This window comes from Theobroma cacao, chromosome 6 (genome assembly GCF_053813885.1).
Source record: "Theobroma cacao isolate CCN51 chromosome 6, ASM5381388v1, whole genome shotgun sequence".
NCBI lineage: Eukaryota > Viridiplantae > Streptophyta > Magnoliopsida > Malvales > Malvaceae > Theobroma > Theobroma cacao.
This window is the reverse complement of record NC_142644.1, coordinates 31,338,940-31,361,434: the sequence shown is the minus strand read 5'-3', so window position 1 is coordinate 31,361,434 and position 22,495 is coordinate 31,338,940. Positions and strand designations below refer to the sequence as shown.

At 39.3% G+C, this 22,495-nt stretch overlaps 6 protein-coding genes and 1 non-coding gene across 9 annotated transcripts; 3 read left to right on the top strand and 4 right to left on the bottom strand.

Annotated features, from left to right (window-relative positions):
- Positions 1 to 6: 6 nt before the first annotated feature.
- Positions 7 to 144, bottom strand: LOC148762300 (small nucleolar RNA snoR111). The gene has a single exon (XR_016027253.1). It is a non-coding gene; the product is annotated as a small nucleolar RNA snoR111 (small nucleolar RNA).
- Positions 145 to 2,178: 2,034 nt separating this feature from the next.
- LOC18597239 (1-aminocyclopropane-1-carboxylate oxidase) lies at positions 2,179 to 3,919 on the bottom strand. Its single transcript, XM_007026145.3, has 4 exons — positions 3,727 to 3,919; positions 3,418 to 3,644; positions 2,979 to 3,312; positions 2,179 to 2,684 (listed from the first exon to the last, which is right to left on the bottom strand). Exons 1-4 carry the CDS (start codon positions 3,832 to 3,834, stop codon positions 2,394 to 2,396), a joined length of 960 nt encoding a protein of 319 aa, XP_007026207.3. The 5' UTR covers positions 3,835 to 3,919; the 3' UTR covers positions 2,179 to 2,393.
- A 6,156-nt stretch (positions 3,920 to 10,075) lies between these two features.
- Positions 10,076 to 11,674, bottom strand: LOC18597238 (uncharacterized). 3 transcript variants are annotated; one of them, XM_007026144.3, is made up of 2 exons: positions 11,284 to 11,674; positions 10,076 to 11,075 (listed from the first exon to the last, which is right to left on the bottom strand). In XM_007026144.3, exon 2 carries the CDS (start codon positions 11,003 to 11,005, stop codon positions 10,388 to 10,390), a length of 618 nt encoding a protein of 205 aa, XP_007026206.3. In that variant the 5' UTR covers positions 11,006 to 11,075; positions 11,284 to 11,674; the 3' UTR covers positions 10,076 to 10,387. The 3 variants fall into 3 exon arrangements, with proteins under 3 accessions (XP_007026206.3, XP_007026205.3, XP_017978196.2); XM_007026143.3 differs by having other exon boundaries at positions 10,076 to 11,062; XM_018122707.2 differs by lacking the exon at positions 11,284 to 11,674 and having other exon boundaries at positions 10,076 to 11,130.
- A 1,117-nt stretch (positions 11,675 to 12,791) lies between these two features.
- LOC18597237 (Tetratricopeptide repeat (TPR)-like superfamily protein) lies at positions 12,792 to 14,364 on the bottom strand. Its single transcript, XM_007026142.3, has one exon. It carries the CDS (start codon positions 14,355 to 14,357, stop codon positions 12,957 to 12,959), a length of 1,401 nt encoding a protein of 466 aa, XP_007026204.3. The 5' UTR covers positions 14,358 to 14,364; the 3' UTR covers positions 12,792 to 12,956.
- Positions 14,365 to 15,241: 877 nt separating this feature from the next.
- Positions 15,242 to 18,502, top strand: LOC18597236 (Plastid-lipid associated protein PAP / fibrillin family protein). The gene is made up of 3 exons (XM_018123795.2): positions 15,242 to 16,067; positions 17,343 to 17,538; positions 17,986 to 18,502. Exons 1-3 carry the CDS (start codon positions 15,583 to 15,585, stop codon positions 18,298 to 18,300), a joined length of 996 nt encoding a protein of 331 aa, XP_017979284.2. The 5' UTR covers positions 15,242 to 15,582; the 3' UTR covers positions 18,301 to 18,502.
- Positions 18,503 to 19,354: 852 nt separating this feature from the next.
- On the top strand, positions 19,355 to 19,915 carry LOC148762299 (uncharacterized). Its single transcript, XM_088807681.1, has one exon. The coding sequence runs from the start codon at positions 19,355 to 19,357 to the stop codon at positions 19,913 to 19,915; it is 561 nt and encodes a 186-aa protein (XP_088663807.1).
- LOC18597235 (uncharacterized) lies at positions 19,799 to 22,113 on the top strand. Its single transcript, XM_018122699.2, has 7 exons — positions 19,799 to 19,930; positions 20,026 to 20,178; positions 20,301 to 20,420; positions 20,510 to 20,551; positions 20,639 to 21,150; positions 21,241 to 21,454; positions 21,560 to 22,113. The coding sequence occupies exons 2-7, from the start codon at positions 20,115 to 20,117 to the stop codon at positions 21,982 to 21,984; spliced, it is 1,377 nt and encodes a 458-aa protein (XP_017978188.2). The 5' UTR covers positions 19,799 to 19,930; positions 20,026 to 20,114; the 3' UTR covers positions 21,985 to 22,113.
- Positions 22,114 to 22,495: the final 382 nt, after the last annotated feature.

The window sequence follows — 22,495 nt, the reverse complement described above, 5'->3', positions numbered from 1 at the left end:
AAAGAAGTGTGGACGAGCAACAACCAGATCGTCAATGGAGAAAATATGACGTCTGAAACGATATCTCGGCCTTTGAATTTGATATACCTCAATGTTCTTCCCCATGAAGAAGACAGTCTTATATAAACTGCCTCCTTGCTGTTAACCGAACAGAGGTTTCCATCGAAAGATCTTACTATGAAGAAAACAAAAACTTTTGAAAAGCAAACCAGAGTGGCGGTGGTGTTAGCATGTATGGGTGGCTTTTATAGAGCACGAACCCTAGATGTTCAAGCCAATGGTTAATTTATCAAAATACCCTTTTAGGGGATGGGGTGCATACCGGACATTCGTTTGAATGGGCTATAAGAGTTGGGGCATGGGCTCATGAAAGGGGTGTTTACAGTTTTGGCATGGGTTTCTTCGTTTTGAATGGGCAACCAGGGGGTGGGCATGGGTTTCGGGCTTTCAATAGGCTGAAGATCCGCAAGCAAATTTGTTGGCCTGTAAGCACATAGATTCTAATCCAACAAGTGGTTGAGAAACAGTACTGATGCTTCTGCTTCTGGATTCTTACTGACCAGGGGACAGGGGCAGAGAAACAATGATGTTCGGGTTCTCGCAGTGATGGGCAAAGGAACACAATGGGATGATGATGATGGAATTTGTTAAAGCAACCAACCCTAATTTCCAAAAGCTTCACCATTTCTGCTGCATAATCATGCTGTCCTTCTGGGAGATGACACTCGAACTAGGCTTAGGCGTTATCGAGTATGATTGACATGATTATAGATCAACAAAAACATGTTGGTAGGTTATAATGACATGGTACATGTGCCTTAGGCCAAAAAAGGGGTGAGGGCGGTGGAACTGTATTCTGAAACTTGAGAACAGCTACAGCTCAAATCCTAAACCTGCTTCTGGATTTTACTTTTATGGATATCCTCAATTCTGTCCAATTTACTCACTCTTACAGACTGCCTCAAAACCTATTATCTCTACCATTGGTTCATCAGTGGTTAATCTTAAGCTGTATTATGTCACTTTGTTTTGGTGCAAGTTGCAACCTTGGTGTTCCAAGGAGCACAGTATTAGCTCCTACAGAGCATATTGCTTGTTTCATTAGCTACCTCTTTTTCTTCCCCATTGATACTGGCAAGCCAGCCCATGTCTGGTTGTTGTTACTTACTGATTGGTTTTGCTACTATGTAGTTGTCTCTGTTATGAAATTGGAAGAACTCGAATTCTGATTGGCTGTTTCCTTTCTACATCCATACCAATTAGGCTGGCTATTGCAGAGGCAAGTTGGAAATTGTGACACCATGTTTATTTTACCTGAAAGCCTTTTGGATCTTTGCGACTACCAACTATTGAAGATCCTCTTTGGGATAATTTTTTTATGTTGGTTCCCCTGAATCTGCCAGTCCCAAGGTAGAGATAGAACTCTGGTATCCATTATGCTCATTTTGCGTGACAGAATGTGTTCTGATTGGGTTTTTTTGCTTTTCTTCCTCCCATTCACATTGGTACAAGTCAAGTTCCTTTGCATTCACATTGCCAATCTGCTTTCGTCTGCTTAAATGTTAGTATACCCGTCAACCTCCCATCTCTCAAGTGTATTGTGACAGCTAGACCGTAAAAAATGGAATTAGTGGTTAGTTTGCAATCGAAAAAGTTCCGTGATGTTAAATTAATTAGGGATGCTGAGAACTTTCCTGTCATTGGGTTTAGTGGATTCTATCAGTTTTCCACTCAAAAGAAGTTGAATTATTATGTGGATATCAGAAGGTCTGACCTGATTAGTACGTATCTCTGGATTATGATCTAATAAACAAAATTAACATTGGCTGAGGGAAAGGTGATCAAAAAGTTGACAGATGAGGTTTTTTGCTTGACAGCAGTTGCTCATAGAGATCTCTTGGCTATTATGGGGTCAACTGCAGCTTTCTTCTTCCAAATTCTTTCCCCCCACCTTCCCAAAATAGGGGTGTCTAAATGCTGGAAATCTAGTATGAGTTGTTAATATTGTTTCTCCAATGTAATCAATACCAGAACCATTGATGATGGTTTCGGAATTAAGGGAATAGGGAACAGCAAATTGTTGGGTTCAAAAGAGAACTTACAAGCGCAAAGTAGTTCAAACAGGAAGACGGGAATTGAGAGACAAAAGTGTTATTAGAGCCTAATAAAGCCAAAATAGAATCTTAAGGACAATTTTGCATATCAGATAAATTTGGGTTACTTTCTACAACAGGAACATCTCATTGAAAGCACAGCCTCGAGGCATCATAACAGAGGATATCTTAGTCCAAGCTTTAAGCTTATTTAAACTACTAAGCTCCACACTGATAGACTAAACTTATTAACAGAAACACACTACTAAGCTTTTTGTTCTCTTCACACACTGAAAGGACTTAAACAGTTGCAATAGGACCCAATTTAACTGCTGACTCCATGGTCTTCATGGCTTCGAACCTTGGCTCCTTGGCCTGGAACTTGAGGCCAGCGTAGAGCTTCATGTAGTCCTCAAACACGAATTTGGGATACAACTGGGATGTCTCAGCTTCTTTCTCGAGTAAAGCTGGTGCTGGATATATGACAGCATCACTGCCCGGGTTGTAAAAGGAAGCAATAGACATCCTTGTACCATCTGTTTGAGCGATCACACGATGCAACACACTCTTATACTTGCCATTGGTGATCACCTGTATGAAGCAGACAAAAGAGTCAACAAGAAAACAATCACGGAATCAACCTGGAAACTAAGAAATCCCCTGCTGGAAACCTGGAATCATGTTTGTGCTCCACTTAAGTAAGCTTTTGCGCTTTATACATGGAGATGTTAATTGCAATGATATTCCATATTCTGTACGCAGCAAAGTGGCCATTTTATTATTACCAAACATCCAAATGCTGAATCTGATTAAGAATCGCTTTAGTTTTGAGTTAGATTTGAACTTTTAGTGCTAAAACAACAGGGGTGAACGGCTTGGTTATACCTCAACTTGGTCACCAAGGTTGATCACAATGGAGTGCTTCATCGGAGGAACATCGATCCACTGGTCATCCTTGAGGAGCTGAAGGCCGCTGACCTTGTCATCTTGGAAGAGTAAGATGATGCCACCAGCATCTGTGTGAGCCCTGAGGCCCTTGATAAGGTCTGGCTTAGGGCATGGAGGGTAGTTGCTGACCTTGGTGCCAAAGGTTGGCCCTCTGGACCCATAAAAGACATTTTTCAGGTACCCCTTCTCCAACCCAAGATTCTCACACAACAAGTTCAAAAGTTGCTCTGCCAGCTTCTCCAACTCCACTGCAAACTCCTTCATTACCTTTCTGTTATAAAAAAAGAAACCATTTTGTTAGCACATAAAAGCTAGCCATTCTCCATCACTCCCACCGCTTAAAAGAAAGTGAAAACAAAAAGTCTGTAATTTTGACCTGTATTCTTCTTCAAGATCAGGGATTTCGGATATGTTTGATTCAGGCAAGTGGCGCAAGAAGAAGGTGCTTTCCCAATCCAAATCATTGATCTCAAATTGAACAGCCTCAAGACCCTTACTCGCCACCATTTCTTTGAACCTCTGCTCCATGCACTTTCTGTAGTGCTCCTTTGTCAGCCTCTCCACGGTGTCCAACAGCTCATGAGATATCCCATGGTTCATCAGCTTTTCAAGAAAAAAGAGTAAAAAACACAATTAGACAAGAAGCATTACCATAGAAACACACATTTTGAAAAGCTTATAGTACCTCAAAGAAACCCCAATTCTCACAGGCATCTTTGATCATTTCCATGGTGGCTCCTCTCTCCTCACCATCGAGTTTGGAGAAGTCAATGACAGGGAAAGTGGTCTCCATTGTCTGAACTCGATTCTTACTGTTGTTTTCCGTAATGGGATAATGCTTAACTCTCTAGTTAGGCGTGTGAGATGGGACTACGGGAAAGGGTGCAATTTATAGGCACAGAAGGAGGGGCAAAACAGGGGAAAAAAAAAGGGTGAAAGCGTGGGGAACTTGGAAGATTAAACATAAAAAAAATGTAAAACAAAGAATCCATAATCTTCAAGGGAAAATAAAAGAGGGAACAGGGACTCGTGGAGCTGGTAATTTCGTTTGGACCCCCTAACCCCATCTTTAGTTTTGTCCTGAAGCGACGGCCATGATCCAGTGTGTGACCTGTGATATTCTTTCTTTTCGAGTTTATCTGAACTTTCTTTTCTTGGTCGGGGAAGGGACCCACTCTTGTAGTAGCCTTCGTTCATGTCCTTTGCTTTCTTCCCAGTACTTGACCAAGCCCCGAGAGAGGGTTGCTTGCCCCCCCTGTTACTTTTCCCCCATCGCCAAGAACCTGACACCAATCTCGGAAATTCTTCGATCAAATGGGCATCCATTAAAGGTAGAGGTGATGCTGTCCTCTACCTCCTAGTTGTCCCTGATACTGATAAATATAAATTAAGGGAATTAATATCTTGAATAGATTATTATTTCATCTTCGCCAAGTTGGCCATACCTTAAAGATTAGCAGACAGGCTTGGTGAGAGCTAGAAAGAGGCCGACGAACCCACGTACGTGCCGCCAGAATCAATCCTTCAATAAATTTTTTTGTTAAAAGGTTTTAATATTGACTTGATGTGACTCGACATGCCATGCATTAAAATCAAGTATATGTCTTTGTCTTTAATGCTGTTTTTTTTTTTCGAATCTTACTTATACCCTAATCTTTCTCTCTAGTCTCTTTCAGTTAGATGGAAAAAATCTCCAAATATTAAAAGAAAAAAGGCAATATAATCAAGATTTCGTTCACACTTCTAAACTATTATATACTTTTTTCGATCCTTAAATGTTTCTCTTTTTTATTTGTATGAAAATTATAATAAATTTTTTTACGAAAAGTTAATGCATGTGCATGTGCATGCATGCATACAAAGAACACGTGTGTAGAAGTAATGGCATATACTTAGCTCGAAATACTGATGGAGTTGTTCATACCCTTTCTAATTAATCATGTTTTCTTTATCTTTTTCAACTTAATTATGGGAATAAACATCAAATCATATCGAAAGTTAGAAAAAGCAAAGCAAGGCATGCCATAAAAGAAAAGGAAGCAGACAGGGCAGCAGGAGATGAGGAAAAAGATGGGTTTTGTAGGGGGAGATCGGTGAGGGGGCCTTTGGCTTTGGGATGACTGTGGAACTAACAAAAGGGTTTAACACAGTGCCTCGGTGTGCACTTAAGAGCGAGACAAATCAAAAGCAAATGTGCAGGACAAAAGCAAGATAACTTTGATTTTGCATGCGCATGCATTTAAAAGAAGACATGACATATCAACAAGTTCTTTTACGTTGCTTGGAAGTGGAACTGGTCTGGTTTTTCTGACAGACAAAATTTTTCACCCCAAGGAGAGATATGGGAAGATGCATCGAGCACCTTACTCTCAATTCAATTCAAATCATATGAATATGCATAGAAATAGAAGTGTGCGTATACACACACATAATTTACGTATGTATGTAACATGATAGTAAATGATTAAGATTGCATATCGAGAAAAAAGATATTATATACGTATAGATACATTAAATTTATGTTAACATGGTTATAAATGATTAAGATTGGATATCGAAAAAAAAGACATTAATATATATGTACGGCTCAATTAAATGAAAAAGCACAACCTTACTCTTTGTTTGTTCTTCTTAATCGGGTAAGTATTACCAAAACCAAAGCAGGGGGTTTGGATAAATTCAACAGTAGGGAAACAATGGGCCTTTTCTCCTATAAAAAATGAAATAATTATATATATATATATATATACGTAGTTGGGAAAGAAGACTTGGAGCTTTCCGGTGACTCTTTGTCATGTATATATATATATATATATATATATATATATATATATATATATATATATAGTTGGGAAAGAAGAATTGGAGCCTTCCGGCGACTCTTTGTCGTGTCCTATCAGATCCTTTTCCCACCTTGGATCTCTCCAGTCACATGCAAACGTTCCATCTTTATATTCCTCCGTGCCTACAAACCTCAATCCCTCTGATTGCTTTGGGTTTGATTAATTAATTGATGGAATGCATGCCACTCCTCTGTCCTCACTAATGAAGACTCGACGTTGGAACGACAACCACATGCAAACAAATTTCAATTCTCTTTGTTGGAGGCAGATACCTAGTCATTCCCATGTTATTCCATGATAAAAAATTGTAAGGTATATATGTATACACTGTTGAATTAGTTTTTACAGTAGTTTGAATAAACTCAATAATTGCTTACTACAAATGGAGAATACCAATCTTGAAATCATATACTAATTCTCAAATAGAAGGCCAAAAGGGAAGAATATAAATCAAACTACAATCATTTCAAAACATCATGCACAAATGCAGAGAATTCAACGGCTAGACACATATAATAATTACATCAAGAAAATGTTAAAAGGGTGTTTAATCTTCGTAATTTTCTTTAATAAAGCTTGCTATAGCAATGGAGTGGACGAGATGAAATAAAGTTCATGAAAACCACTTGCTTTATCATGTTATTTTTGTTAATCATCGAAAGGGTTCTTCATGCAATGGAATCCCAAATGTTTATAAGAGGAACTAGAAAGAACCTAGAGTTCGAAAAATCTGGATGCAGAAGAAAAACATAGCACATGCCATTGGTCTAGGATGCAAGTTCCAGGTTCCATGAACTTTCCTTTTCTTGCCCTACTTAAATCTCTCTGTGTTGTTATCCAATCTTTTCAAATGATATATCCATGGTCCTGATGTATGGTAAATGGGCACTGTCTGCAAATAATTTCGACCCTCACCTGTACTTCTCCCTTTCATTATGTGCCAAAGCTCAAATTAGATTGTTTTCTTTCGACTTGGAAGGATATCCTTCACAGTATCAGCTTTCCCGTTGTTTCCCCCCATAAAATGTGCTGTATATTCAGTGCATGAACGGTTGCAAAAGACAATGACCCCAAAATTGTGAGACATTCCTTTAGGTATTTGGGTGCACATGCCATGTTTTGGTTAACTCAACGATGCTGGACGTGGACCCCATCAGATTCCCTTTGGCCCTTTCTGTATTATTATTTCCCCAACAAATTAATATGCTGCTAACCACATAAAATATCAGCCATGTTTAGCTTCGAGTTTGTGCCAATAGGTATGGGTTTGCCTGAAAATAAAAGAGCCAAAACATTTGTTCGTAATCATAATCATACATGCACATATTTATTAAAGATCAAAAGTCTCAAGAATTCACACTTTCAATTCAAAAAAACATGTTTACAATGCAAAAAATGACCACTTATAAGTTCAAGAGTCTACTCACTTATTCACTAAGATCGAAATAATTTCGATCAAGATGAATCCCTTTTCTCTATCGGTGAAAGGGGTATTACAAAAAGAGGGAAGAAGTTACGTTATGGTAGAATTCCTCGCATAACAGAAGGGTAGAGAAATCTCAATCACAAGAAATTTTTATTTTTACGTATCCATTTACAGTAAAATTTATCTTTATAAAATATGTTTGAAAGAAATATTAATGATGCGGTTTTTCATTATAATTTTAAAAACCAACTTAACAGGAAAGGAATTCGAAAATACCAACCTAACATGAAAGTTTGAAGTATCGGAGATTTTTTTACCATTCTATATATAATTTTTAGATGTTGTTTTTGCTTCAAACAAGCTGAAATTATCTAAACCAATGAGGATTCTTCACATGAAAATTTAGTATATATTTAATCGATCCATGGGACACTGGTGAACCACACGAGTATACGAGGAAGAAGAATAATTTGATGATAATCAGCAAAAGGGTCCCCCAATCAAGATATTCATCAAAGATCAACGGATGGGTTTCAGCATTTTTGGACCGTTGATCTGGTTCCAATATTATTTTTATGCACAATGGACCCACGACAGAAATGGTTTCAGCAAGACTCATGATTTAATTACAACTGAATCAATTTTTATTAGTCCCCTTTATGGAAAGAAGACAAGTTCTGATTTGTAAATCGGCTTATGCTAACTTTTAGAGCAAGGTTTTATTTATAGTAAACCTCGGTCGGACAACTTCATCGAACAACATTTGACCTTTGTCTTTGATGGAGATTAGATTCTTTTATTAACTTCAATGTCTTTATTACAACCTCTTTTTTTTTTTTTATTCTGTTTTTTAATCCTTTAATGATCTAATGCTAATCACGCCTTTGTCACTCAAGTTTTAATCATGCATTAAGGGAACATCGTATTCAATAATCATACCCTCGAACAAAAACATTAAAAAAGTAGAAAGGAAACGTCGTGGTCTTGAAAGGTCTTCAGGTAGATCATAATGTAATTTAATGATCTCCTTTCCAGAAACAAAAAAAGTCTCGAAAAATTGCATAAAACAAAAGATTGTCCTGTCCGGCGCTGGCGCCGGTGCCGGGAAGAAAGAGTTTGATTTTGATTCTTCAACCGCATATTAGTCAAGAGGGGGGATGGCTATAGAGACGGTGCCAACATCTTAAACTTTGCCTCTCTGCAGCTATATGTCTACACTTGGACAGAAAAATTCTTCCGAAGAACCAAAAGAGTGCCTTCACACTGCAGTCAACATCGGTCACAGAAATAGTAGGAAAAATGCATTGTGAATACGCCCAAATGAAGCATCTTTTGGCACGTATCGATGATGGTTTTCATGTAAAAGACGAAAGAGATTTCCATAATGCACTTACTTCAGGCCACATGATGTTTACAGGAAGCAAAAGAGGCTTTCTGAAAGTTATCTTTGATGCGTAATCGAACGGAACCCCCACTGAGTCCAAATAAAACAGCCCTTTTCTTTTCCCCCTGTTGAAAGTTACTACCATTGCATGTTCCTAGAAAACATCGATTTCAGAACTTATTTGATCGTGATCGATCAGAATCATATGCCTGTCCTCGATCCTTCGTGTTTATCCCACAGTGTTTCATAATGGTTTTTCCGGGCTCAGCTTGGTACTTATCTACTGTCTGGGGGATACCTAGTTGCCTAACCTTTCCCTGTTGGGATGGGGCCATGGCCGTCACACGTTTGTGGCATGCAATCAGTTTACGCTTCATCAGAATTATTTCATGTTCCTCCTGTCAGACCTATGACTTTGATTATTCCCTCTTCTTTGTTTCGTTTCTGTTTAGTCCTTTTCGGACGCAAATCAAAGCCTGAAAGCACTAACCTAGAGGTTGAAGTATCAACTTTTAGCTTCTCAATCGATGTTTAAGTTGTGTTGATACATACATGGAGAAGGCAGCAGCCCTGTTGCTTTTTCTTTATGAACTCGCCCATGTCGGCACAGGAAGAATCTAAAGTTCTGAACCTCAGCTGAATTAGACCAAGGCCATCGAGAGTGCAGCAAGCTCAACCTGGCTCACAGACTTCGCTAAAACCAAAGGGCCGGCGGCCCTTCTAACCTGGAACTACCTCAACCAAGAGTCCAGACTTCATAAACAGACAGCCCATTTTGATCGACTGGTTTTAAAAAATGGAAGGGCCAACGTTTCCCATCAGTAGTGGAGCCACGTTTGGACCATATACCACAGAAAATTTGTTGACGCTTCTAGTATCTTAGGCTATGTTTAAGCCGTGGCCAATTGGGCCATACCAAACTAATTCAATGCATTTAGTTTCCGGTCATTCATTTATAAATTTGTTTCTGACTTTGATTCTTCTTTAGTACTGTTCACTGGTATTTGTTAACCTGGGTGCACTTAGTTGACTAGCCAACTTCAGTTTCTCGATGTCCTACTCCATTTCCAGCTGATCTTATAAAGAATCTGTAATTCCCCATTTCGTATCACATCATTATTGAACCAGTAATACTTGAATCTGAATTGTTTCAGAGTCTTAACTAGTGAACTAGGTGTTGGCATGACCCTGAGAGCTGAAACTGGACCTTTACACTGGCAAATTGGGGCATGATTGGAAAAAGCTTAGCTCAACTTTTTTTGACTAAGCCCATTAAAGCAGGTTCAGCCTGCTTGCAGGACTTGCTGGAATCAAAAGGTCCATGGATACAATATTGAACAGTTGGATACTTTTGGACAGAGTAGGATCTCTCTCAGAAATAGGAAAATAAACTCTATTTTACAGTCTTCAAATTTCCAAATGTCGATCCTAACTAACCACTAATTGCTGTATTTTTGGCAAAAGAGGAGAGGAAAGAACATCGAAAAAGAATAATGTTTCAAGTAAAATAAGATTTTCAAGCAGTAAATAGTATAGAATATCCAATCCCATGACAAAATTCCCTTCACCTTCACCCTCCAAGGTCTGACCATCTCGAGGCACCATCACCATCATCATCATCATCATTCATTCACCATCACCATCATCATCATCATGATGGCAATCATCAGGGGGAGGGGAAGGACCTGATTGTTTAGAAAATGTCAAGAATCTCGAGGATTGAACGGTTGCAGAGGGGACAAGACCCTCGATTCAACCACAGTTCCCTCGAACACACCCTGCAAAAAGTGTGTCCACACGGGATAAACGCCGCGCCTTTCTTCTTCCCCATGCACACGCAGCACATCGAATCACTCCCCATCTCCACGCCACCTTTCTCCTGCTCCCCACCACCGCAGAAGCCGTCCGCCTCCTCCAACAGCCTCATCAACGACACCCTGAGCGGGGTCCCGGGCGATCTGAGCCCCGCATTGCTCTGCCCATCACTCGTCGGAGCCGCGTTACCTCCCTCCGGTTCTTGAGCTGCCCGAAAGTGTCTCTCGGCTGCTAAAGCCGCCGCCAGATTCATGCCCGACGAAACTGGAGACGGGTTAATGCAACCTGGATCCGGATTATGACCCGAATGCGTCGCTTCTACTTGTTCCCGTTGTTGGTCTGCTTCTTCCTCTTCTACCACTTCAACTTCATCGTCGTCTCTAACGCTTATGGTCGTTGACCCGAGACCCCAGGTGGCGCCACAACAGCCCACGATTTTAAATCCTAGCCGTTCTTTGAAACTCCTCCTCCTCCTTTCCCTATCTACACCGTCCATTTCTTCTCTCAGAAATCTCAGGATTGTCCTTGCTCCCCTTTCCCCTTGCAGTGATTCCTGCAGTATCACACTGAGTTGACTCATTTTTTTGCTCAAACAAGAACAATGCAAATGCAAAGAAAAGAAAAAAAAAACACAGAAAGCAACTAGCTAGGCAGAAGAAACATAACATATTTAAGCAAAGCAAAAAAGGGTGTGAAGATTGTTAATGAGGGGAGGCACACAGCAAGCCATGGAAGTCCCGTGAGTATGCTTGAAACCAATAAAGAGAAACCCACCTCTGGCGTTGAATTCACACCGGTGAAAACGACAGAACTAAAGGAATCAAAACCAAAAACGGCCTCTTGAAAAGCTGTTTTTTGCAAGGTTTTGAGCGTAACTCCTCCGTTACTGAGAAAGGACAAAACAGAAGAAGAGCAAGCATACAAAAAGGAAAAGGAGGGTGCCCTGAGCTTGGAGGGTTCTTTACTTCCTCATAGATGGCTTTTCTTGGAGTTGGAGCAAAGAGCAGAACTTTGGGTGTTTGATTCTGGGCTTTGATTAATTTTTAATTGGTGAGATTCAGGATTTAATTATTCAGATTGGTAGTACTAATTTTGATGAATTTAGTTAAAAAGGTGAGGTCTTTGTTGTGTAGTAATTCGGACATGGCGTTCGCCGGCCAAACAATCCAAGTCAAAAGGGTCGCTGATGCCGGCGCGGCCACCGAGGTCTTACCAAGTGTTTCATTATGCATGGAAAATACATTTCCTTCGCTTTTCTTTCGTTATTTTACTTTGATAATTTAATATTTATTAAAAATTAATTAATTTTAATAAATTGATTGATACTTCTATACAAGTAAGTGGGACGTGATTCAAACAAAAATAATAATAATTTGGGATTATGTTACTTGTAAATTTATATTGCTTACGTATTTTTAGTTGCAAGATAACATTTTCTTATCAAACAAAGAATTGTCAAATTAAAGGTGAGAATAAAGATTATATTAAATTTGAATTTAAGGGAGTTAATTGATTGAAATTGATATTTTGATTATGTTTTGTTTTAAAAATCGATTAATTCGATTTTTAAAATACTAAAGTCGTACCGATTGAATGCTTACTCCTAGAATTTTACAAATTTAGACTTTAAGGGGTGGCTTTAACTTAAATAAGCCCTTGCTTCTATTACCGTAATACCATTTAATTATGTAAAGCTAAAGCCTTAAAAGGCTCAAAAACTTAATTTGCGTGAGGTGTACAAAAAGTTGTGTTAGGGATGCAAGTGATCCTCCATCCACTCTTGGAATTGCTTCTATTTCTTTATTCATATATTTAAAGGTTTAAGTCCAAACTCCATATGTAGTGATAGTGTCTATAAGTTTGTAATGAGGTGAAGCTCATATGAGTTGTACTGATCCTCTTTTCTGGTAATATTCAAACTTTAATACTATTTAAGATCGTCTTATTCTCCACATCATAATCATCATTAACCAAACATTGATGAGAAATTTCTTGTTATGATATTCAAATTCTTGTCCCTTAGTGTCAAACCCCTACGGGCTATTTTGCCTTTTCTATTCCTTTTAAGGTCAATTAAGACAATGATTGGCCTATCAAGCTCAAATCAATCAGGGCATCTCTCTTACTTCCCTGACCAAAACTCCTGGCTAATGGCCCACGATCAAGAGTATAATGCATTTTTTAAATGCCCTCATGCTGCACACCATCAACTGTGAGCAAAGATACTTTTACATGTATCAATGAATCAAATGTTACATATAAGTAACTCGTACACGAATCAATGAATCAAATATTTAGTATAAGATATATATTATTGTTTAAATCAATTGAGCCCATGGGGGCTCAATGCAAAAGATCCCAATCTTTCAATATTTACCGGCAGCATATCTCTACTGCAGAATCCATGTGTTTTATTTAGACACATCTACTGCATTTGACATGACTCTTTACATGGAACTAATCAAGCTATAAGCTGGAACTTTCCTGATTCGAGCCTCTACCAATGCTTTCCTCAAGTCAGCTGCACGATCCCATCTCTCCAGATCAGCGTTTATGCTAGATAATGCCACATATAGCCCACAATGTCGTGGCTGCAACTCAAGCAACTTTCTCCCAACTTCATTCCCAAGTTCAATGGCGCCATGAATCTTACAAGCGTTTAAAAGAGCTCCCAGAACTGATGCATCAGGTTGAAATGGCATAGACCCTATAAACTCAGTTGCTTCAGTCAGAAGTCCTGCTCTGCCCAGAAGATCTACCATACACCCATAGTGCTCCATCATTGGCACAATGCCGTATTGACAATACATTGACTGAAAGAGTTCAGAACCCAACTCCACTCTCTTGGTGCGAGCACAAGCCGTAAGAACAGCAACTAAGGTAACCTCATTGGGACACACTCCCTCCACCTTCATCTTCTCAAACATGTCCAATGCCTTCTCTTCTCTGCCATTACATGCGAGCGAGGAGATCATTGCATTCCAAGTAAAAACCTCTCTGACCAACATTTGATTGAAAACTCTCACGGCAGTCTCTGAACAACCTTTCTTCCCGTAAAAATCAATCAACGCTGTTCCCATATAAACAGTCATAACTACCTCATTTCTGAGCATATATCCATGTATCTGCTTACCTTGATAAAGACTACCTCCCCCTTCTGAATTAGCACAACAAGAGAGCACGTTAACGTAAGTAGCCTCATTCGGTTTCACCCAAAATTCCATCATATTCTCGAAAACCCGAATCGCCTCCTTAAACTGTTTACTCCTTGCAAAACCATTAATAACACTTGTCCAAGACACCACATCCTTTTCAATCATGCTCTCAAAGAGCAAAAGAGCAGAACCCATATCGCCATTTCTCCCAAAAGCATCAAGCATTGCATTACACGCGACAATGCAAGGGTTAAAAATTTCTTCAAACACTTTACTCGCATTACTTAACCTACCGAGTTTAGCATACACTCCAAGCAATGATGTTTGCACAAAAGGGTCACTTAATACCCCGCGTTTCAGGGCCTGTGCATGGAGGGGTGCGCAAGTGAGGGAAGCCAAGGAGAGAGATGCAGCAGCGGCTGCTTTGAAAAGGGAAGGGAAAGTGTGGGAATTGGGGGGTGTTTGATGTCCAAGCATGCGGGTGAAGAGTAAGAGTGAATGGTGAAACGGCTTTACGTTGAGATAGGCTCTTATTAAGGTGTTGTAAAGGAGGGTGGTTTTCCATTTTGAAGCTGTGCTATAGTGGTTATGGAGGAGGAGGCCGCCGGTGATCAGGAGGGAATGGATTTGTTTGATTTGGTTCGGGCGTTGGATGAAGCGTTGGAGGTGTTGGAGTAGAGATTCAGAGCTCATGTGCCTTTCTGGGTTTCAACCATGGCCCTTTCAGGTTTAATCTATTTTTGCGGTTGAAGAAACAAGGCCCAAATGGGCCCTCTAGTCACATGTTAATTGAAGCCTCCAATGGATTGTTGAAAGCCTGATCCAATCCAATTCCAATTAAATTATTTATTAATAAATAAATTTATATTATACTTTAAAATATTAAAATACTAATATGAAATAAAATTTTACTATATTAATAATTTTTTAACCGATCAAATAAACTTAAATTTAATTTTAAAAATCACAAATTTGATAATATGGACTCATAATTATAAACCTAAAAAATTAATAAATCTAATTCGATTATACTAAAATTCAGTTTTATCCATTTAATATATGTTAGTAGACCTATTTATAGGTGATTTTAACGCTTTGGTGACGAAAGTATAAACTTTAATTCAATCAAAACTTGAATATAAGACCAATCCGTAAACACCTTTACTTGTGAAAGGGGCCTATAGCCAATTTCCAAATATAGAGAAAAAAGGAACCCCCAATAGATTCGAAGGCCAGTAGAGATGTAAACAGGTTGATTTTATACAAATATTGGCAAGTATTGAACATGATAATAAAAGATTCATATTGGAAATGAATTCGAATAAAATTTTTAATACCCATCTTGGCCTTGGGTTCGGACATAGTCACAAAATTTATGTCATATGCTTTCAGTCATCAAAATCAAAAGAATGTATGGCTTCGACTATATGGGAAAACCACATCCATGTATTCTTATGTAGAGATAAGCTTGCAAACAAGATGAGTAATTTCTGCTTCAGTTTGCGTATTGTTTTCATTCGCTTTGGGGGAGATATTTGAGCGTTAGAAGCTTCCAGAGTTAGTTTCCACACCAATTGTGCGCCCATGCAGTCCGCCCTGACAAAGTTACTGAATTCGATCAGAACACCAATTCCTTCCCAGCCTCACACGCTCTTCGTTGGCTTTGTTCTGGAAAGGAAAGAGTCCACTCACCCACGTGTCAAGAACATGGACAGAAGAGACATAAAATCGAGGATAAAATGGTCATTGAGCTTTGTCTTCGACAGCTGTTTAGTGATTGCCCTTGTGGTTTCTTGTTCTGGTAGTTGTCGAAGTTGAATTGTTTGTTACTTAATCTCCCCTGTTTTTCATTTCTCTGTTCATAAGTTCCCTGTTTCTTTCTGTCGAGTTTTTCCATCTTGAAAATCCAAAGAAAACCATGGCTACAGTTTCTCAGTTGAATCAATTTCCATGCAAGACCTTCTTATCGACTCCACGAAGCCGTAACTTGGCCTCGAAACCTTCAATTCTGCCTCAGAACTCTACTAAACCGACTCAGAATTTGATCAAGAAATCTCAATTTTTTACCCTAAAAGCGGTCCGGGAAAGGCCCGTTTTTCAGGTCCGTGCTGTGTACGATGACGAGTATGGCCCAGACAAGGCGGAGGAGGAGGAGGAGGAGCAGCCAGTGACAGAGAGTCCTGCAGTGGCGGTGGCAGAAGAGGAGAAGCCTAAAGAAGTGTCCGAAGTCGATAGCTTGAAAAAGGCTTTGGTGGATTCATTTTATGGGACTAATCGTGGCTTGAAAGCTACCAGTGAGACCAGAGCTGAGATTGTCGAGCTTATAACTCAGCTCGAGGCCAAGAACCCAACCCCAGCACCAACTGAGGCTTTGACTCTGCTCAATGGAAAATGGATTCTCGCGTAAGTTCTCTACTTTCTTGCTAACCAAACGTTGATAAAGAAACAGAATTATGAATCATATGTAGCTCAGACTATTATCCTGGAAATAGGAAATGCAAAGAAATTCTCGTTAAATTTTGGTTAATCATATCTTTATTGTTAAAGGCAAAGTATTTACAGTAGATTCCATCATTTGTTGACGTTATGAAGTTTATGCTTAGACATGGCATGACCTAACCTTACAGGACTTGGTCCTTCGCAATGAAAGGGCATTAATTTGTACAATAATTCAAGCTGAAATAGACTAGCGATATATGCTTTGCTAAGTGCTTCTGAAAGAGGAGCTAGACTAGGATTTAGTGTTAGGCCTTTTGCAATAACTGAGTACCGGCTATGGCAACATCATGGTCTAGCACTTCGGTTTAATTAAGTTTCTTTCTTGTACTATTCAATGAATTTGGACATCTCATTAAGATTAGATGTTCAATCAGCGTAATCGTTCTGCACCTTTACCTTTTAGTTGTTGAGTCTACTCTACAGCCAGTTCTTCTAATTCTAATGGATAGACTGCTAGAGTAAATGGATTGAGGGCATGGAACTAACTAGGATCTAGGTACGTAAAACAGCTAAAAGAACATATACAACAATCTGGTTTGTAAAAGCATTAGTGTTTGTCTTGGAATTTGCAAGTTGTTTCTGGCCTATGAAAGAGGCTGAAGAGAAACTATCCAAAAGATTAAAAGCACAAGCAGCATAAGATACTGGCAATCTAATACATATGTATTATGTCCTGGCAGTACCCTTCACTGTGTTTTATACATCCGAAACTAGTTGCTGAAAGATGTTTTTCAGGAATAACATTTAATTTGGTCAAAAAGGATAGAATGAAGCTTGAGGGTGTGTCTGTTTCTTCTTAAATGAACTGATGACAAAAAATGTGTAGTTGAAGTTCATGCTGCTACTCAATAGGGATTGTTTTCATCAATGTTACTTAGCTTTTCTCCTCTATTTGTGGCATTTCTCAGGGTGAAACTCCCCGTCTCCTCTCTTCTAGTTTTCTGCTTGGATGTAGCCATAAAGTACAATGTTGATATTGATTCTTGTTACTGATGCTTAATATATCATGCAGCTATTAGTTATTGGTCTCGGCATATGATAGTATAACAAAGGGATTAGTAAGTTTGAAAATGGAACAGAAAATAAAACCCCAGCTATATCTCTAAGCATTTTGTTTAATTCTTTCATGAGGCAGTAGTGTACGTATATTGATATGTGATGTACTGTACTATGGCACAGGTACACATCTTTCCCGGGTCTGTTTCCACTGTTGTCAAGGGGTCAACTGCCATTAGTAAAGGTGGAGGAAATATCACAGACCATTGATGCTGAAAGTTTCACTGTGCAGAACTCTGTTCAGTTCTCTGGGCCATTGGCCTCAAATACAATTAGCACAAATGCAAAATTTGAGGTCCGTAGCCCCAAGCGTGTGCAGGTATGTTATTTATGGGTATATTTTTCTTCTGTTAAACCAATGTTAGAGAAGTGGTTCTGTCTCTCACAGTAAGCATTTGGAACGTAAAGGTTTAAACTTTGATGTGAAAATTTACACTCTTTCCTCACATCTGCAGGGTTCTGTGCCATCTTCATGCAAATAAGCAAAAGTGGTTTTAGAATTTCAATCTCTTGTTCATGAAAATTTGGAATTTTCTCCATAATAATGGCAACTGGACCTATCTCTAAATTCAAATGTCATAGTAAACAATGTTGAATTACCCTTTTTCCTCTTTGAATGTCCCCAAATATTTTTTTACAGGCAGCTAAATAGTGTTTAATCAGGACTATGTTATTAGAGGAAACTGCTATGCTTGCTAATACATTAAAGAAATTAGAGGTCTGAATGTCACTTAAAATGGCTCTTTTGTCTATTTGTTCTATATAGATCAAGTTTCAAGAAGGCATAATTGGAACTCCCCAGCTGACAGACTCCATAGTTTTACCTGAAAATGTGGAATTTCTGGGACAAAGATTCGATCTAACTCCTGTTAAAGGCTTGCTCACCTCTGTGCAAGACACAGCTTCCTCTGTTGCAAAGACAATTTCCAGCCAACCACCATTGAAGTTCTCGTTATCAAACAGCAATGCAGAATCATGGTTACTTACAACATACCTTGACGAAGAACTGCGCATTTCGAGAGGAGATGCTGGTAGTGTCTTTGTGCTCATCAAGGAGGGCAGTGCTCTCTTGACACCATGAACTAAACTTTAGATCTGTTTTTTTTGCTCAACTAGTAAGGTATTTTCATTAATAATCTGCCCAAGACAGTAAAGGTACAGAAAGCTGTTTCTAGTACAGCCAGATTATAACTAGTGTGTGCATACATGTTATATGACTTGATTCTAACTTGCTCTTCCTAAGTGAGAGCTGATATAATGCTAGAAGCAGATATTTATACTTATCTTCCACTCACTGTTTTAGGCTTTCAGTCTATTAAAGCACCAACGCAAACCCGCAGAATTCAGTTTCCTCCTTTTAACTTTTCTCTCCCCCCCCCCAACAATCCAAAAATGCTGTTAGACTTGAAAGTTCATGAATTATAGGAATTCAAACTCAAAACATGGTGAAAAAGGCTTAGGTTTCCTTCAGTCTTAAGGTTAAAAATCCTGCCCAAGTATAATTTGCAGGGTCCAGACTAAATCAGGATGAAAAGCAGTCCTGGCTGGTCCTAAGATGCCCAAGTATATTATTGTTTAATAGTGATTTTCAAAGGAATATTAATCGAGATATCAAGTGAGACAGACGATTTTTATTTTTCATAATTAACTCGCATAATCTTTTTGTTTTTAATTTAAGAAAAGCCTAAAAAAGTTGAAAAGTGAAATTCTTTACCACTGCTGCAAGGCCTGGGTGCCAGCTATATGTAAAAGTGTAAATCTCCTTCGTAGTGTGGTGTGAATCACAATGAAGTGCATAGTACAGCATCATAAGCAAAACATAAGCAAGTACGTTTGTCCTGGAAAGATGATTGACTTGTGTTCATGGAATCGGCAACAGCAAGCTTTTGTTCTTCTGCAGTTTCTGAACTTTATCCTATTCACAGGAATTCTTCAAATTTTCTTCTCTCCTTTTAGCTTTATCAAGCAACCAAGCAAGGTACAGATACCATGTATATCTTTCCGCTGCTCTTTCGAGTAATATCAGTGCATAAAACACCCGTCATTGTGAACTTTATCTTGGATAGATATGAGATTCTCTTTCAATTCAGGCAGCTTAATCGATCATCTAGAGTGAAAGGGAGAGAGAGAGAAAGATGGCGATAGAAGTAGATATCTCGAGACCAGAGATGAGAATCTTTTATGAAATGAGAGATGCTTATGCGAAAGTTTTGAAAAATGATGCTCAAGGCTTGAAGGGAATCTACCAGACAAATCCTGACGCCTTATTCAATCGGATCACGGCCTGTAGAGATACCATATTTCACATTGCAGCTTACAGAGGGAGCGAAGAAGTGCTTCAAGTCCTAGTTCAAATGGTGCCGCGGCCTAAGAAACGTGAGCTGTTGAAGATGAAGAACATTTATGGTAACACGATTCTCCACGAGGTTGCCACCTCTGCCAGTCTTAAAGCAGCAGACTTGTTAATCAGGGAGCTGTTGTTCTCTGACGGGATATCAGACGATGAAAGGGATATTCGCGAACGGGGAGAGATACTGGCGGATCGGAACAAGTTAGGCGAAACCCCATTCTTCAGGGCTGTAGAATATGGCAACAAAACCATGGTGATGTATTTGGCAAGAGAAATCGAAAGAGACGGGAATCTTGAGAATCACTACAAAAGAGATGATGGGTCTCAATTCTGCATATTGCCGTGATCAGCCAACACTTTGGTATGTCTCTCTGTCATCTCCATTTCTGAACTCGATCAATTCTGATAACTCTTTTGTTTTGTCTAACTCGATATTCTAATCGATTTCTAATGCAGAGACTGCTATTTGGTTATTGGAAAAGGACAAAGAACTTGCCGCTTACAAAGACAAGAATGGCAAGACAAGTCTTCATATCCTGGCTGGCATGGCAACTGCTTTCCAGAGTGGTTCTCCCATAACAAGAATATTGAAAAAAGCCATCTATTACTGTATGTTTTCTAATTATAATTAACTCGAAGGAGTTGTGGCTCTCGTTCCTTTGATCTAGAGTATTTAAGCTCAAAATTAAGCGCCATCACTCATCTAAACGACGTTACTTGTTTGTTTGAAGGCCTTCCAAGCGATCCAGGTAAGGAGGATGAGAGTGATCAGCTTCCATCAAATCAGCAGAACAAGGATTTGGAGCATGGCGATCCAAGCAAAGGTCTCAATCAATCAGATCGATCCAAAGGTAATTTTTTTGGCAAAATGGTTATCTAGTTCTTGTTTATTAACTATGAATCTTCTTCATCAAAGCTAAATGGAAACCATCAATTGCAGGCTTCAAGTTGTACTGCGCCATTTGGCGGTGCCTCGCCAAAGGTAAGAACTAAATGATTTTCTTCTCTCTCTCTTTCTTTTTTTTTTTTTTTTTTGTGTGAATTGTTTATATAATTTATATGTGCGCAGGATGGACAATGATTGATCATCTGTGGAGCCAAAAGAAAATGCATGTATCAGCTGTTAAACTGGCGAAGATGCTAGTGGGAACTGACGCTTCTTGGTTTGAGCCTCATGAACCAGAGGAGGACGACACGATTTGCTTAGAAAGAAAGGAAAAAGAAGAAGAAAGGGTGAAGGGTGCAGCGGCGAGAAAGGAATCGGATGAACCTGATACGCCGTTGTTCATTGCGGCTAGCACGGGCATCAGGGAGATTGTGAACGAGATACTCAACGTGTACCCTCAAGCAGTCGAGCACATCAGTAAAACCGGACAGAACATACTTCATGTGGCCATCATGCACCGTAAGTACGAAGTGTTTGAAGTCGTAAAGAGTAAGGAAGAGGCAAAGAGGCTGGTCAGGGGGATCGACAATGATGGCTGCACCATTTTGCACCATGCTGCCGAGACCAAGTACTATCAGGGAGGAACCAAACCTACTCCTGCTCTCAAACTACAACAGGAGTTGACCTGGTTCGAGGTTATATCCTCCTTTTTAATCACAAGCCCAAGATTCATTACTAGTAATTTTCAGAATGATTTGTCCTAATTGTTCGTGTCCTCAATGCAGAAAGTGAAAAATCAAATCCCCTCACATTTTACCATGCACCGCAACAAAAGAAATGTTACAGCAGATCAGCTGTTCAAGGACATGCACCAAGAGCAACTTAAAACCGCACAAGACTGGGTGAAGAACACTTCTCAGTCATGCTCAACCGTCGCAGTCCTTGTCGCTACTGTTGTCTTTGCAGCTGCCTACACCGCACCCGGGGGTTTCCTGCAGGGTAAGTTACCTAATTATAGTCTTGTTTCTGCTCAATGTAATGATACCAATGTTGTAAAAACATATTTACATTTAAATTTTGATCTTGTATCATGGCTTGCTGCAGATGGTCGTCCCATTCTCCTGGAAAAACCGCTCTACTCGTTTTTTACTGTCATGGACGTTGCTGGCCTGGCAAGCTCCTTGACCTCGGTGGTGATCTTCCTCTCCATCCTCACGTCTTCCCTTGAGTTTGAAGATTTCCGTCACACGCTCCCTCGGAACCTCTCGCTCGGCTTCACCTTTCTCTTCTTCTCTGTCACCTCGACCATGCTCACCTTCACAGCCACGATTCTACTGCTTATTCATTTGGAGAAAAAATGGACTGCAAGTCTAACATATGCCGCTGCATTCCTTCCTATCTGCGTATTCGCATTGTTTCAATTCCCTCTGTACTACGAGTACTTTGTTGCTGCAGTCAAGAGCATTTTTGATTTTTTTAGAAGGAACTTACCTGGAAACTGGGAATTTCTTCAGATTAAAGATGATTAAGAACCAATATCTGTTTCAATGCCCTTTTATTTATGGATTGAATTTTATTGGTGTATTTTCTAGTAGGTTTTTGTACCCTACTAAGCTTCAATAATACCACTCGCTGTTGAAGTAAAACTTTAAGTTTCATTTGATTTCTTCATTAGAGTTGTAGGATTACAGGTAACCTGAAGTCGTCATCCTGCTGTGAATGATTGAAGCTTGTCCAGTGGGCCAAATTAAACCCTCATCTGGGTTCCAAGATACAGTTTTGAGAGTAATTTAGATTAAAAGAAACAAAGAAACCTTTCAGGAACTCCGAGTAGCTCCAGTATTCATTGGTTAAATATTTGTGGGTTTTGATAGATAATTACAACTCCCTGCTATTCTTGTCTGCAAAAAAAAATCGATTTGCTTTTCAAAACTCTAAAATGTATCAGATAAAGAGAGAAAACACTGTGAAACTGTATTTTCTTGCTCAGCAAAATCTATAAGCTTGATGCTCAAAAAAGGGCACAGTACAGGATCTGCG

Bases quoted from the DNA above. Each gene is read 5' to 3' on its own strand.
- LOC18597237 (XM_007026142.3), bottom strand. From the start codon at position 14,357: ATGAGCTCTGAATCTCTACTCCAACACCTCCAACGCTTCATCCAACGC.
- LOC18597235 (XM_018122699.2), top strand. From the start codon at position 20,115: ATGGCAACTGCTTTCCAGAGTGGTTCTCCCATAACAAGAATATTGAAA. The intron at 20,421-20,509 runs GTAATTTTTTTG...CATCAATTGCAG, and splicing joins TCAATCAGATCGATCCAAAG to GCTTCAAGTTGTACTGCGCC. The intron at 21,151-21,240 runs GTTATATCCTCC...TCCTCAATGCAG, and splicing joins AGGAGTTGACCTGGTTCGAG to AAAGTGAAAAATCAAATCCC.
- LOC18597238 (XM_018122707.2), bottom strand. From the start codon at position 11,089: ATGAGTCAACTCAGTGTGATACTGCAGGAATCACTGCAAGGGGAAAGG.
- LOC18597239 (XM_007026145.3), bottom strand. From the start codon at position 3,834: ATGGAGACCACTTTCCCTGTCATTGACTTCTCCAAACTCGATGGTGAG. The intron at 3,645-3,726 runs GTACTATAAGCT...TTTCTTGAAAAG, and splicing joins AGAATTGGGGTTTCTTTGAG to CTGATGAACCATGGGATATC. The intron at 2,685-2,978 runs GTATAACCAAGC...TGCTTCATACAG, and splicing joins ACCTTGGTGACCAAGTTGAG to GTGATCACCAATGGCAAGTA.
- LOC148762299 (XM_088807681.1), top strand. From the start codon at position 19,355: ATGGCGATAGAAGTAGATATCTCGAGACCAGAGATGAGAATCTTTTAT.
- LOC18597236 (XM_018123795.2), top strand. From the start codon at position 15,583: ATGGCTACAGTTTCTCAGTTGAATCAATTTCCATGCAAGACCTTCTTA. The intron at 16,068-17,342 runs GTAAGTTCTCTA...ACTATGGCACAG, and splicing joins AATGGAAAATGGATTCTCGC to GTACACATCTTTCCCGGGTC. The intron at 17,539-17,985 runs GTATGTTATTTA...TGTTCTATATAG, and splicing joins GTAGCCCCAAGCGTGTGCAG to ATCAAGTTTCAAGAAGGCAT.